Source organism: Terrapene carolina, unplaced genomic scaffold, assembly GCF_002925995.2.
Source record: "Terrapene carolina triunguis isolate 2854851 unplaced genomic scaffold, T_m_triunguis-2.0 Scaffold96, whole genome shotgun sequence".
Lineage (NCBI taxonomy): Eukaryota > Metazoa > Chordata > Testudines > Emydidae > Terrapene > Terrapene triunguis.
The window spans coordinates 62384154-62396936 of record NW_020664447.1 but is presented as its reverse complement, the minus strand read 5'-3'; the positions used below and the strand labels follow the sequence as shown (position 1 = coordinate 62396936).

At 44.4% G+C, this 12783-nt stretch overlaps 1 protein-coding gene across 2 annotated transcripts in view; it reads left to right on the top strand.

Moving 5' to 3' along the window:
- The window catches only part of SPTLC2 (serine palmitoyltransferase long chain base subunit 2), a 128519-nt gene that overhangs the window by 61230 nt on the left and 54506 nt on the right, over nt 1-12783 (top strand). For both annotated transcript variants that reach the window (XM_024192814.1, XM_024192813.1), the window contains exons 8-9: nt 725-944; nt 2819-2945. In XM_024192814.1, coding sequence (XP_024048582.1) covers nt 725-944; nt 2819-2945 — 347 coding nt within the window. The remainder of the gene's footprint in view (nt 1-724; nt 945-2818; nt 2946-12783) is intronic.

Sequence of the window (12783 nt, the reverse complement as noted above, 5' to 3'; positions counted from 1 at the left end):
TGCTCCCAGCCCCCTGCCCTGAGCGGCTCATGGCAGGGGGCTGGAAGGGATATGCCTTATTCCACCCCACTCCCCCAGGCTCCGTCCCTACCTCTCTCTGCCTCCTCTACGGAGCTGTGTGCACGCTGCCGCTCTTCCCCCTCCCCCTCGCTAGGGCCATCAGCTGATTGGCCAGGGACGGAGAGGAGGCGGGGCAGGAAAGCGCCATGCTGGGGAAAGAAGCGGGGGAGGGGGGAAGCTTGGCTGCCGCAGAACCAAGCTTCTGTCTCCTGCCCCCGCAGGGGAGAGCGGTGGGCGGGGGGGCTGAGTGGGGCTGGGGGCCGGGACCGTGGCAGGGAGCTGCGTGCCACTCAAAATCAGCTCACGTGCCGTAGGTTGCCGACCCCAGTCCTAAATGTTAATATTCCTTTTTTGATCTTTGAATCAAAGCTATAGCAATAGACAAGATTTGTTTGCTTACATCACAAGACCTGAGCAAACACCTACCCTGCATTTCAAAGCTCTATTCATTTACATATCTTCCTAACCAGTCTCTAAAGTTCGGCCATGGCTCAGGTCAGTCTGAGTTAATTAACTCTTTCTGGCCCTGTCACCTTCCAATGAAATATTATATTACACTCATAACGTCACAGAAGCCAGTTTAGAATCTCCAAACAGAACCCCAACTATAAAAACCCCTTAAAGCTGAATCTAACATGATTTGATCTCTGTTTTATTTCGACAGCATGGAGGGTTCCATAGTCCGCCTGCCTGAAGTGATTGCCCTCAAGAAGAAGTACAAGTCATACCTGTACCTGGATGAGGCTCACAGTATAGGTGCCCTGGGTCTCACTGGCCGGGGTGTGGTGGAGTATTTTGGACTTAACCCTGAGGATGTGGATGTTATGATGGGAACGTTCACCAAGAGCTTTGGAGCTGCTGGAGGATACATTGGAGGCAAGAAGGTAAAGAGGTGGTGTGGAGACATGGTAGGAAGCAAGCTATTCATTTGGGCTTCTGAAGATTAAAAAGTGGAAACTATTATTTGGGTAGCAGATAGTTAGGGCCTTACCAGGTTCTGTACCAGGATACATCGCTAGAGGCCTTGCTAATTTCAGAGTTAGCTTGTTTCTTGAGTTCACCTGGTACACTAGGAACTAAACATTGATGTGCAGTTCAGTTATGTGGAATTCTGTCCAATGTGAATGAGTTGAATCCAGGAAAAAGTTCCCCTAAGAACTCCTAATTCCCTAGAAGGAGTGATAAGTTAAAGCTGCTGAGACTGGGGGAGGAGAGGTTGTGCAATTCTTCTGTTAATAGCTACTCAGTGCTTTAAGGTAGGGATTTTTTAATTGCTACCTGTTAATGAAGCTAGCAGTGAGAACTCTGAAGGCAAGGGTTTCCTAGCTCCTAATTAAGCTCTATGGAGCAAGACTCTATGGAGTATGCTATGTCATCTGCTCTCAGGCATCTTTTTTTCTTTCCATAGTCCTTTCTCTCTCCGCTATATGCCCGATAGTCCTCCCAAGGGACGTCTAACACCTCTTGGGAAGCCCTGCTCTAGAGCAGTGGTTCTCAACCTTTTTTCATTTGTGGACCCCTAAAAAATGTAGAATGGAGGTGCCAGACCCCTTTGGAAATCTTAAACGTTGTGTGCAGACTCCCAAGGGTCCCTGGCCTATAGGTAGAGTCCTGCGTGGATACAAAATTTGTATCTGCATCTGATCCCCAAAATATTGGTCCATGGCTATAAAGCAGATATCCGCAGATTTGCAGGGCTGTAACCACAGGTTGAAAACCACTGTTCTATGGGAATGACAGACTTTCGCAGACCCCTTAGATATAGTCTGCAGACCCCCAGGCGTCTATGGACCTCAGGTTGAGAACCACTGCTCTAAAGTCCTCTGGTGCTAGGAGGGGACAAAATAGCATCATTGTAATAGAACTTGAGTAATATATGTTGAGAGAAATTTCTGCGCCTGTTTACCGTTCTGCAGTCCTATTGCTTTTTTCATAGCGGAGGCCAGAATTTGTCCCACTATGTGCTGTGGTGTTTTACTGTAGTGCTTCTCATTTCTGGGGGTTGTGGAATAGTTTTATTATACAATGAGTGATAAGTAACCATTCCAGGGTGTGGTGCCCCTTGTCATCCACATGGCTTGCTTCCATCCTGTAGCAAAAGCTATATTCAAGTGCAGAAGGGAGGAGTGGGTAATAGAAAGGGAGTGGCTCTCTGAAGTTCTTGCTAATTCTTAAGTTACACCTGCTGCCTTTATCTATAGTGCACTTAGCAGAAATCCCTTGTGACCTTTATATGCCTTGTTCAGTGACATGCTTAGCAATGATTTGTATCAAACATGATACATAGCCATCTGCAGAGCCTACTCACCACCACACAGGAATGAGAGGATTGATTTGCAGTTTCCCATGACAGAATGATTGCTCTCTAAACACAACCTGTGCACAGCTTGAGTAATTCCAGACATCTTGTTGTGAAACCCAATTCTGTGACCATCGGCAGAATGTCTAAGTTTGAGTTAAAAAAATTTTTTATTTTTTTTTTTTTGATCGACCATCATCCTGCCTTGGGATACAAAGTATAGTGCACAGGGATGTTTCATCCCCTACAGTTAGCACTTTAGTTGTAGTAGGTGTTAGTTACAAATGGCGTAAGCAGCTTTTTACGAGCTTCCCAGCCTTTTCTAGGTGACTTGTGGAGAATGTGTGTGAAACGTGTGGTGCTACCCATTTGTAGAGTAGTCATGGTGCCACTGGAGCCTATTTCTTTAAGCTCTGACTGAGGGTGGTATCTGAAGGCCTCCTGTGTTCATTTTGTCAGGAGCTGATTGACTACCTCCGTACGCATTCTCATAGTGCAGTGTATGCCACGTCCCTGTCACCACCTGTTATGGAGCAAATCCTCACCTCCATGAAGTGCATTATGGGTGAAGATGGCACAACTTTTGGTAAGTCTTTTCTATTTGGTAAATGCTTCCAATCCTGGAATGGGGGTCTATGACTGCTGGAACTTGAACCTTTTTATAACAGTGGCACTGGTAACTGTGCTTGCTGCCACATATGTTAGCATGCATTTTTGTTAAACCTAGTTCCTGAAGCAATAAGATAGTTATTCACTGATTAGTTGTAACATCCCTACTTTCTAATGCTGCTCTGCTAGTAATTTAGCAAGGTAATTCCAGCAAAAGGTAGGACAGGTTAATATTACCTAAAAGGCAAACTGACATTTTGTACAGTAATGAATTTTCTCTTCTGTATTGATTTACCTCTCTCTCTGTCTCAAAAAAAAAATGAAAACTTAAACACATCATATCTCCCTACTCTGAGTGATCTGCTAGGATCACTCAGAGGAAGGTGTAGTGGTTGAGTTTTTCAGAGTAACTGGAAATATTTAGCAGCAAAACTACAGTATTTAGAATTTGCATCATCCCAAATTGAGACCTTGTTTCGAAACGAACTTGAGGCTTGGTCTAGCAGTTTTTTTTATAATATAGCATGCTCATTATGCATCAGCCTTTTTAAAAAGTTGATGGGTGTCACTATTTCATTCAGAATACATATCATTTGCAGTCCAAACACCTTTTTTTGAATTCTAAAACTAATACAAATATATTGGATTCATAGTGTTTTTGAGCTTTTGGCCACAAGGTGGTAGTATGCACTGAAGAATTGTATTTGCTCTGTAACAGTGAGAGAAAAGGTGGGTGAGATAATATCTTTAATGGACCAACTTCTGATGGTGAAAGAGACAAGATGATCTTGAAAGCTTGTCTTTCACCAACAGAAGTTAGTCCAATAAAATATATTACTGCACCCACCTTGTCTGTCTCAAATCCTGGGGCCAACAAGGCCACAACGACCCTGCAAATAACACTGTAACATTAAGGCCATCAGACTAGTTGACTTGTCAGAACTCCTGTAGTAAAAGAATGTTGAACACAACTCAAGGTAACTTTTCTCCTTGTCTTAAATCGGGAATAATCTAACTTGTTTATACTATATTAAAGTAAATTAATGCTGTTGATTGTTGCTGTGGTGGTAGCTCTGGGAGCAAAAGTAGCTAATCACCAAGGGAATGTTATCTGTGGTCACATCTGAGAATGCTTTTAAGGGTACACAGCAAAGAAAAGCCTGCAGTTCCAAGGCTCGGAGGTCTGGGTCAATTGACTCATGTTCCCGGGGCTTGAGCTGCAGGGCTAAAAATAGCAGGGTAGATGGTTCGGGTTCGGGCTGGAGCCCATGCTTTGAGTACTGGTATCCTGCACTAGAATCCTTCTCTCTAGCTCGCCAAGAACAGGCATTTACCACACGGTCGGTTATTGATGGATACAACTATGGCAAAGAGATGAGTCATGCATCCTTTCCTAAAGGTGACACTATCAGAGCTACTTTGGCTGATCGTTGGTCTGGGGATTGGCCCTGCTTTGAGCAGGGGGTTGGACTAGATGACCTCCTGAAGTCCCTTCCAACCCTAATATTCTATGATTCGCCAACATTTCAAACTGATCACCTCAGGCACTGCTTCTGTTGGGTCACTTCCAATGTCTGCTGTGTTTAAGCAAGTGAGGACTGAAGAATGTGTAACTAATTGGAAGTTCCACATAAATGGTTAAGACGAGCACACGTTACCAGTTTTTGAAGGTGGCTTTTAGGAGCAATGGCATTTTTAGTAACTTTTCTGTATTGCCAGAGAAAAGTTTTAAGCCTTTGAGAGCTGGTATGTGGTTTCAAAGAAATGTCATATTGTGGCAGACTTTAATTTGAATTTTAGTGCTATTCAAAGGTGCTGGGTTTGACAGCCTGGAAAGCTGAAGTTTTCTTTTTATCCACACTCAGGTAAATGGATCACTGCAGGCTCATCTTTCCTGGAAGAATATCATTAAGTTGTTAAAAAAATTTCAATTTGACTACATCAGGGTGATTCTTGCTGGGATGATTACTACAGTACTTGAAATGGTCCTTTTTCAATTCATTTTCAGTGCAGTATCAATTGCCAATCCCGCTGTAGTTCGAGATTGTAAATTAGCATTTCTTTATATATTGTTTTTAAGTCACTGCTGCTTTGCAGTCCTGTTCCTGGAGAAAGCTGGTTAAAACTCCTTTGTGCAGACTGAGCTGCTGCTCAGTGTAAATTTAAGGAAACTTGTCCTGTTTTTGACTGTCACTGGAACACAAGGACTTAAGGACAGGATAATAATGTTCAATGTTTGGGAAGTAAAATTATGTAAGATACAGGGATAATGGCACTAATGAGTGGTAACTGTGGAAGAGAAACAGATAGCTTAAGGACTGTACTGGGCTGCTATTGAACATCTCTGAAACCAAGAGTAATACATCATGCTATATGAATATTCTCTGACCGTTCTGTAGGCAGCTAATTAAGATTTATTTACAGATGGGCAAAACTGAGGCAGGCAATGGCCTCGCCAAAGCCATAGAAGGAACTGATAGTTGGATTTCCTTGTTCTTGGCTCTGGGCTCTGAGCAACATAAAGTCTGTCATTTTTATGTATTATTCCCTGCTGGATAGAATGGGAGGAGATAGCTAAGAAAGAAGCAGAATTTTCTTCACAAAAGTATTTCTCAATTTCATGAGGCATCAGCCCGGGGGGGGGGAGGGAAGGCGGAGGTCTCCAAACTTGCAACACAATATATTGCTGCTACTACAATCTAAAGTCAATTGTGCAGTTGGAGTAAATGTTCCCTTTGAGGTCTTTCCAGCAGGCTGTCACTAGCTAACAGGATGTTAGTAAGCAGGCAGCCTAGATAAAATACACATGGAAACCAGCATGGCCATTTGCAGAGCTCAGGCAGGAGGCGAATGCAGGCTGAATAGATTTAGTTAGGTGACAGCACATGAATATGCAGCCTAGATTGGGATAGCAGCTTTACTTTTTACTTCTCATTGTCTGTTTAAACTCATCTGTCAGTGCTGGCTATTATCTGCTGACATTCATAATAGGTGCCCACATGGTGCTGTCCAAACCAGCCCATATGGCTTTAAAAACATCATGCACCAGTGGAAGTGACTGTGTCCTGGAGGGGTAGACTAGAAAACATGGCCATTCCAGCTGCCTATGTCAACAGTTCTCAAATGGGGGTCCGCAGCTCCCTGGGGGGCCGCAAACCCTTTCAAGGGGGCTGCGGCTGAAACCCAGAGCCTGAGCCCTAGCACCCCCCCATGGAACTGAAGCCAGATGGCATGGGCTGAATCCCCAAGCCCTGGTGCTCCCTGTGGGGCAGAAACCCTGAGCCCATGGGCAGAGTTGGGCACATAGAGGGCATTCCTTTTCCCCACCGCCACCAAACTGCAGCACAAGAGCACAGCAGTCCCGGGGGCAGCTCCACACCTCCCTCCCCCAACCATCTCCTCTCCCTGCCCCCAGGCCAGATCGGAGGCGGGAAGCCAGAGGTGGGCAGGGCAGTGCTGAGTAGCTGCTGCTTTGGCTGGTGCCATGGAGCAGGCAGCCACAGCGTTCCCTCCTCTCCGGGTTGAAGCTGCTCCTCAGCTCCCAACCACCTCTTCACTAGCAGAGGTAACTGGTAAGAGCCATACGGTTGGGGAGATCTGGCTCTGTGGTTGGCAGAGCCCTCCCAGCACACAGCTCCTAATACCCCCCTGCCTGCACCCTGAGCTACCCCCCTGCCTGCACACTGCCCCTAGCCACCCTCCTGCCTGCGCACAGCCCCAGCTAACCCCCTTCCTGCACCTGAGCTACCCTCCTGCCTGCACACAGTCCCTAGCCACCCCCCTCCCTGCACCCTAAGCTGTTTTCAGACTTTTTGAGCTAAGCCCACCACCTTTGAGTTATAATTTTTGGTTTTGTTTCTCCCCCCCCCCCCCACACACACACACACAGGCTGGGTGGCCTGCTGAGGTGAGTCAGGGGGTGGAGGTGGCACTCCCTCCCTGGACCCCGCCATGCAGAGGTAGCTCGAGCCCTGCTGGCCCCTTCCCACCCCCCAAAACAGAAGTCAAACTGCACCTATGCCCAAGGCCCCTCCCCTGAGGGCGTGCCCCCCTCCCTGGGCTGGGCCCTGGAGTTTTTATAGCATGTCGAGGGGGGCCTCAGAGCGATAAAGGTTGAGAACGCCTGGTCTAAGTGATGACTGAGCCATGTTTCTGTCCTTGGGCAGCTGCTGCCATTTCTATTGCTGCTCTTAGTAGGTGCTCCTCAAAGTCCTTCTCTGTAGCAATGCAGTCTTGGGTCCCTATCCTGCAAACCTGAGAGTCCACCACTTCTATTTACTTTACTTACGACTAACTAAAGCAACAGTCTTGTAGTCTTGAAATGGATCATATGAGTTTCTTTCGGGAGCCTTTGAATGTTTCCACAAAAGTAACAGGAACTAAGAAGGGAACATCTGAAATATGTGGGACATGCCATCTTCTAGGAACAGAGCCGCTAACTGCAGCTTGTATGGGCATCCATTCTCTTGTTGCATTCGGCTGTATGATTATAAAAAAGTGAAGAGGGAATGAGATGGTTTCTAGATTCAGAGTCCCCATTGGAGGAAGCATAAATGGCGAGTGCTGCAGATGTGAGCATGTTTTAACAGTTCAACATCCTCCTGTCTTTCTCCCTCTTTGAGGGCCCCTCCCCAAAAGAAAAAGGGACATCTGTCTAGCCGTGTCTTTCTGCATGGTTTTGAAGACCTCAGATAAAGGAAATTAAACATTTTTGCATTTGAACTTTAATTTCTATAAAACATGAACTTCCCCATATTTTTAAGGAGCATCCTGGTTATGAAAGATGACAAAATGCTTTCTATAGAGTGTTGATCTGAGGCTAGCGAAGGCAAGCTTTAGGGTAGGACATAGAGGAAGCAGTTGAGTGGCTTCAGGGGAGGGGAGTTAAAAATTATTGCCCTGGACAAGTAGAATTTTCAGTATAAACCTCTAGCTTTTGTCATCCTTCATCACCATGGTAGGAATGGGAGAGTAGACAATGTGCCTAGGGTGACAAACTTTGCAAGGCTGACAAATTGTTGCTGCACAAATGAAAGAACTGCTAACTTCAGAGAACTGGAAGGAGGCCAGCCTTACAGGAGTGAATGGAGATAGGGTGGAACAAGTACACCTCTACCCCAATAGAACGCTGTCCTCGGGAGCCAAAAAATCTTACCGGATTATAGGTGAAACCGCGCTATATCGAACTTGCTTTGATCCGCTGGAGTGCGCAGCCCCGTCCCCCCGGAGCACTGCTTTACCGCGTTATATCCGAATTCGTGTTATATCGGGTCGCGTTATATCGGGGTAGAGGTGTAGTTGTGAAATCCAGGAGGGGAGATTTTGAAAGTGGTTGGAGGGTGTGTTGTGGGATAGTTTCTATAGTAAAAATTGTCCAGCTGCAGCAAGCTGCCTTGTCCAACCAAAAAAAAATTTGACATGTAGATTAAGGATTCTCAGTTTGCTCATGTTAATCAGCAAAGCAATCCAATTGGTTAGCTTTCATGTGGACTCTGATAGTGTCTGATCCTGGTGCTCAGCAGTGTTGTGAATGTTCACTAATTGGATGTGGCAGCTTCCAGAAAAACCTAGGTACTGTAGAAAGTGGTGTGGATAACTCATTAGAGGTGCTCTTCCTTCGTTACTGACCCTAGTGCTGTAGTGTGGTGCTAGGGACGCTCTTCACCCTGAGTCAGTAAGTATTCCAATGCCTGTGCTAGAGGGCATTGTACTGCCAGAAGTGTCCTTCCGATTAGACATAAAACAGACCCTTGGCCCTTAAGCATCCAGTGGCATCTTTGCAATAGTAAGGAGGCTAATCCTGGCTAGATTCCTGCAGGATAGCTGTGTGCACTACCTTCTTCCATTGCTCTTGCAGCCTCCACTGAATGTTAGTATTCTAAAACAAAGGATTAATAACATTCAGTGTCATTAGCATAGAATTGTCTGTTGAATTCACAACTCATAAGAGCCTGCCTTTCTGCGTAGGGTGAAATGGTCCCTATAAATGAAGTCTGGTACAAATTGTGGTTTTTACAATCTTTGGGGCTGAACAATGCGTGAATCTTTGTTTTTCCAGATAATATGAGGATCCAATATATGAAATAATTCACTGAGCCTTGTTAAATTCAAGTCTGCTGAAACTAGTTGTGAATGACTGCCTAGATCGTAACCATAAAGAACCTAGCAAAGCAAAGAGCAGTGAAATGAAGCTATGGGAGGAGAAGTTTAAGGTAGATATTAAGGGAAAACATCTTCTCAAAGATATTTAGGAAATAGAAAAGGCTTTGTGGGAGGAAATTGAGGTTCTGTCCTTCTAAAGTTGCAAATACAGGATACAAAAGATATTCATGGCAATGGTGTAGTGAAGGGCCTGTGTAATATTCATGCTAAGCTGGATGACTGAGCGGGCAATTCCTGGATCTTGTGATTCTGCAGTGAAGAGCTTTACAAACAGATCTCAACTGAATGGTGATAGAATCAAAGTATAGGGAAAACCAGCGAGAATTTCCGTTAGCAAGAGAGCTAGTTTACAAACTGAGAATGTGTATTAAATGGCCATGAAGCAAGTCTGCCCAAATACTTGTCATATATACATACAAAATATTACTGGAAATGAAAATCCCAGAGAAACACCCTGCCCCTCTTAAAACAACAACCAACCAACCAACCAACCAAACAAACACAAACAAAAAACCCCAGAAAACTTTTAATAGTAAATTTTTTAAAATCTTTGCAAAAGCTCTGACTGTTGCTATTTAACTGCTGATATTTTTCTTTTACTCAGTCAAGTGAGAGTGGAGAGTCAAGAAGAGAAATCAGTAAGATGGTCACTTCAGGATTTGGTTTCCTCCCAGTGGGCATGCTTGAGTAGTTCCGAACTCGGATGCATCTGCCTGACTTGGTGATGCCCTCTCTAGATTTGATGGCTGTTGCTCTTTCCTGTGCTCTGTGCTCAGAAATAGTAAATGCTTTCTTTTCAAAGACTAGGTCAGGGTTGAAAATAACATGGTGAGTTCTGAACTAAGGGTGAGGAGAGGGATTTGGGATACGCATTAACTCTGGGGTCCTGGCCTGACTACTGGCAGCAGTAGCGCCATTCAGAAGGATGGACCTTTAAAGATCCTCCCACTCAGCCACAATGAGATGGGGATTGAGTAGGGATGGACTGTCGTGATATGGGACTGGGGATGGATCATAGTCATATGGGACTGGGGATTGTGTGGGACTGGTTAATTCTTGTTTATGCTGTGTCTGGGTTCTTTGAATTGATCTAGGGATTTGATGGGTCAGTTTAGGGTGTTTGTTATTGTCAAGGGCTACCAGAGTATTGAATGGGTGCTCTTTTGTTGTCCATGATGATACTTATTAATTTATTAGATTATTTACCCTCTGTAACTTTTGCAGAACCAGTTGACTCAGTTTGAGTCAAAAGTTTGTCAGTGCTACAAATTTACTCTGGGATCTGAGAATCCAGCTGGGTCCGTTCTGCCTCTTGCATAAGAGCCAGCAATATAGCTCGTGCATTTGGAATTTGGCTGATGCTGATGATGCGCAGGCAGAGTAGAATTCAGCTTGTTTACCCCAGCAGTGTTGTCTTCACAGGGCTGACAGGAGTGAAGGGAGTGGTTGTCAGTAAGCAGGACTGAGAGGCATGTGGGGAGCAAATCTCACTCAGCCCCTTCTTATTTCACAGAAGTGTGATCACCTTTGTAGACATTGTTAAGGAGGGGTTGAATCAGGACAGTTGGGTGAACTAAACCTTCTTCTGTCGTCTGCCCTGTCATTGAGCAGAATGTTAGTTTAGTCTTTTAAAAAAAGAACCAAGTTTCTTCCCTGGTGATTGTGAGGAATGTCTTGAATATGAACCAAGAGTAAATTGGTACAGTAGTAACCCTCAGAGTGTCAACTGGTCCCTTACATCTCAGTGGGTGTTACACTGGCATGGTTAGATTGCACAGTTAAAGTCAACACTGGTAACTATTTCGTTGCTGTTCAAAGCATGCAGATGATACTCTGAAGATCGATACAATCTAAATGGCATCATGCTTTGGGTGGAGCTTAGATTGTGGGGTGAGCTTGTTCAAGGCTGCCACTTATTTTCCTTTCTGAGTTCATGTTTGTATTATGGTAGCATCCTGACATTTCATTTAAGGATGGTTTCCATTGTGCTGTGCACTGTACAAATGTGTAGTAAGACTCTCCCTCTTCAAGAGCTCATGATCGAAATAAAGATATTGCAAAAGTTGATGTGGTGGACAAGTCCCATCTCAAGAGCCATCTTAACTGGAAAGTTCAACCAATATTAGACTCTGAATTAAGATCAATCATAAATAGAAATCTGTGTAAACAGTTTTAATTTAATCCTTCCTCTGCTCCTGAGCCCAAACGCAGCAGTCTTGAGCTAGTTGCATTAGAACAGGAAAATGAAACTCAGAAACAAACTTGGAGTCTGACCTCTAAAATTCTAATGAAGGCAGGGCACAGGTAGCCTTTATCCCAGTGTACCTAGTTAAGGTCAACCCTATACCGCCTACCTTAAGTTGACCTCACCTACCTACGTCAATGTAGAAGCCACAGTGCCTTGTTTCCATCAGCAATTTACATGACACAGCTATCTTGAGTAAACTATCTCGCTGTAAAATTGTACCTTTTTTTGCAGTGAAGAAGTAGCCTCAGACTAGCTAAATCAAGATAAAACTACCTTGTGCCTGGTCTCCATTAAGTTTTTACAAGATAGCTGTCTCTTTAATTTAAAAAAGAGCAAATTTTTCTTAGCAGAGGTGAGACCTACATGTGCACACACGGGAGTAATAATGCAAAGAACAACCTAAGGAGCAGCCCCGAAAGCGATACTTGGCACTGAATGTAAGTGGCTTCCAGCCCCATGTTTGTAATCTGCTATTTGTACCTTGTTTGCAACGTCAAGACTGGGGCAATTTCTGTATAGTTCAAACGGAAGCAGTGGCTGCTATTGCATTTGAAAGGGAAATAAAAAGTCCTTGTGCAGGCTGAATTTGAAAACATTCAATTAGCATTAAACTCAGCTTATTTGAATTTCCCCTAATAATGGACTTGTTAATGAGGTGTTAAGTTATCACCTTAGGAACCCACGGACCAGTCAAAACTAATTTGAGCAAAGTGAAACATTTTTTGTTGCGGCCCTTGAGAATCCCAAGCTGGGCTGAGGAACTAATGGATAAACAAATACTTTGGGGGTCATAAAGAGTTTCCTGCTTCTCCCCAGGGGACTGACAGCTATAAACATCACTCACTGTGTTTGTGCCTCTAGCAGGGGGTCTTTTAAATCCAGCGAGCTGCTGCATCCCTATCTCCCTCCAATGGAGCATGGTCAGACTCCAGGAAAACCGTTTTAACCTGGGCTGGGTGGGGGGTCTTTCTGGTTTTGGTCCTGTGAGGAATGTTTGTTTACAAACGGTGACAGAACTTGTATTGTTATCTCTTCTTTGATGCTGTGTTTATTGGGTTGGGGTGTCAGCACTCTCCAGTATGTTTCTCTCGCCTTTTGGACTTTTAATCAACAATGTGGTGTTTGTGTAGCAGCTGTTAAAATCTTTCTAATGCACCACTTCAGGTTTCAGGTGAGACCTGTGTGTACACTCTCCTTGTTCCTATAGCATAGCAACTCCTGCTATTTCTATGTTGTCTTAGGTTTTATAGCTATGTAGACCTATGTACATACAGGGACAGCAGCTAGGAAATCTGAATCTTAAACTAGCTTTGTTTAAATGGCTTATTTGTCGGTCTTCATCAATTTAGAGATCAAATAAAATTACTAGATCCTTTTTTTCTCTCAATAAATAGCACATGTATAG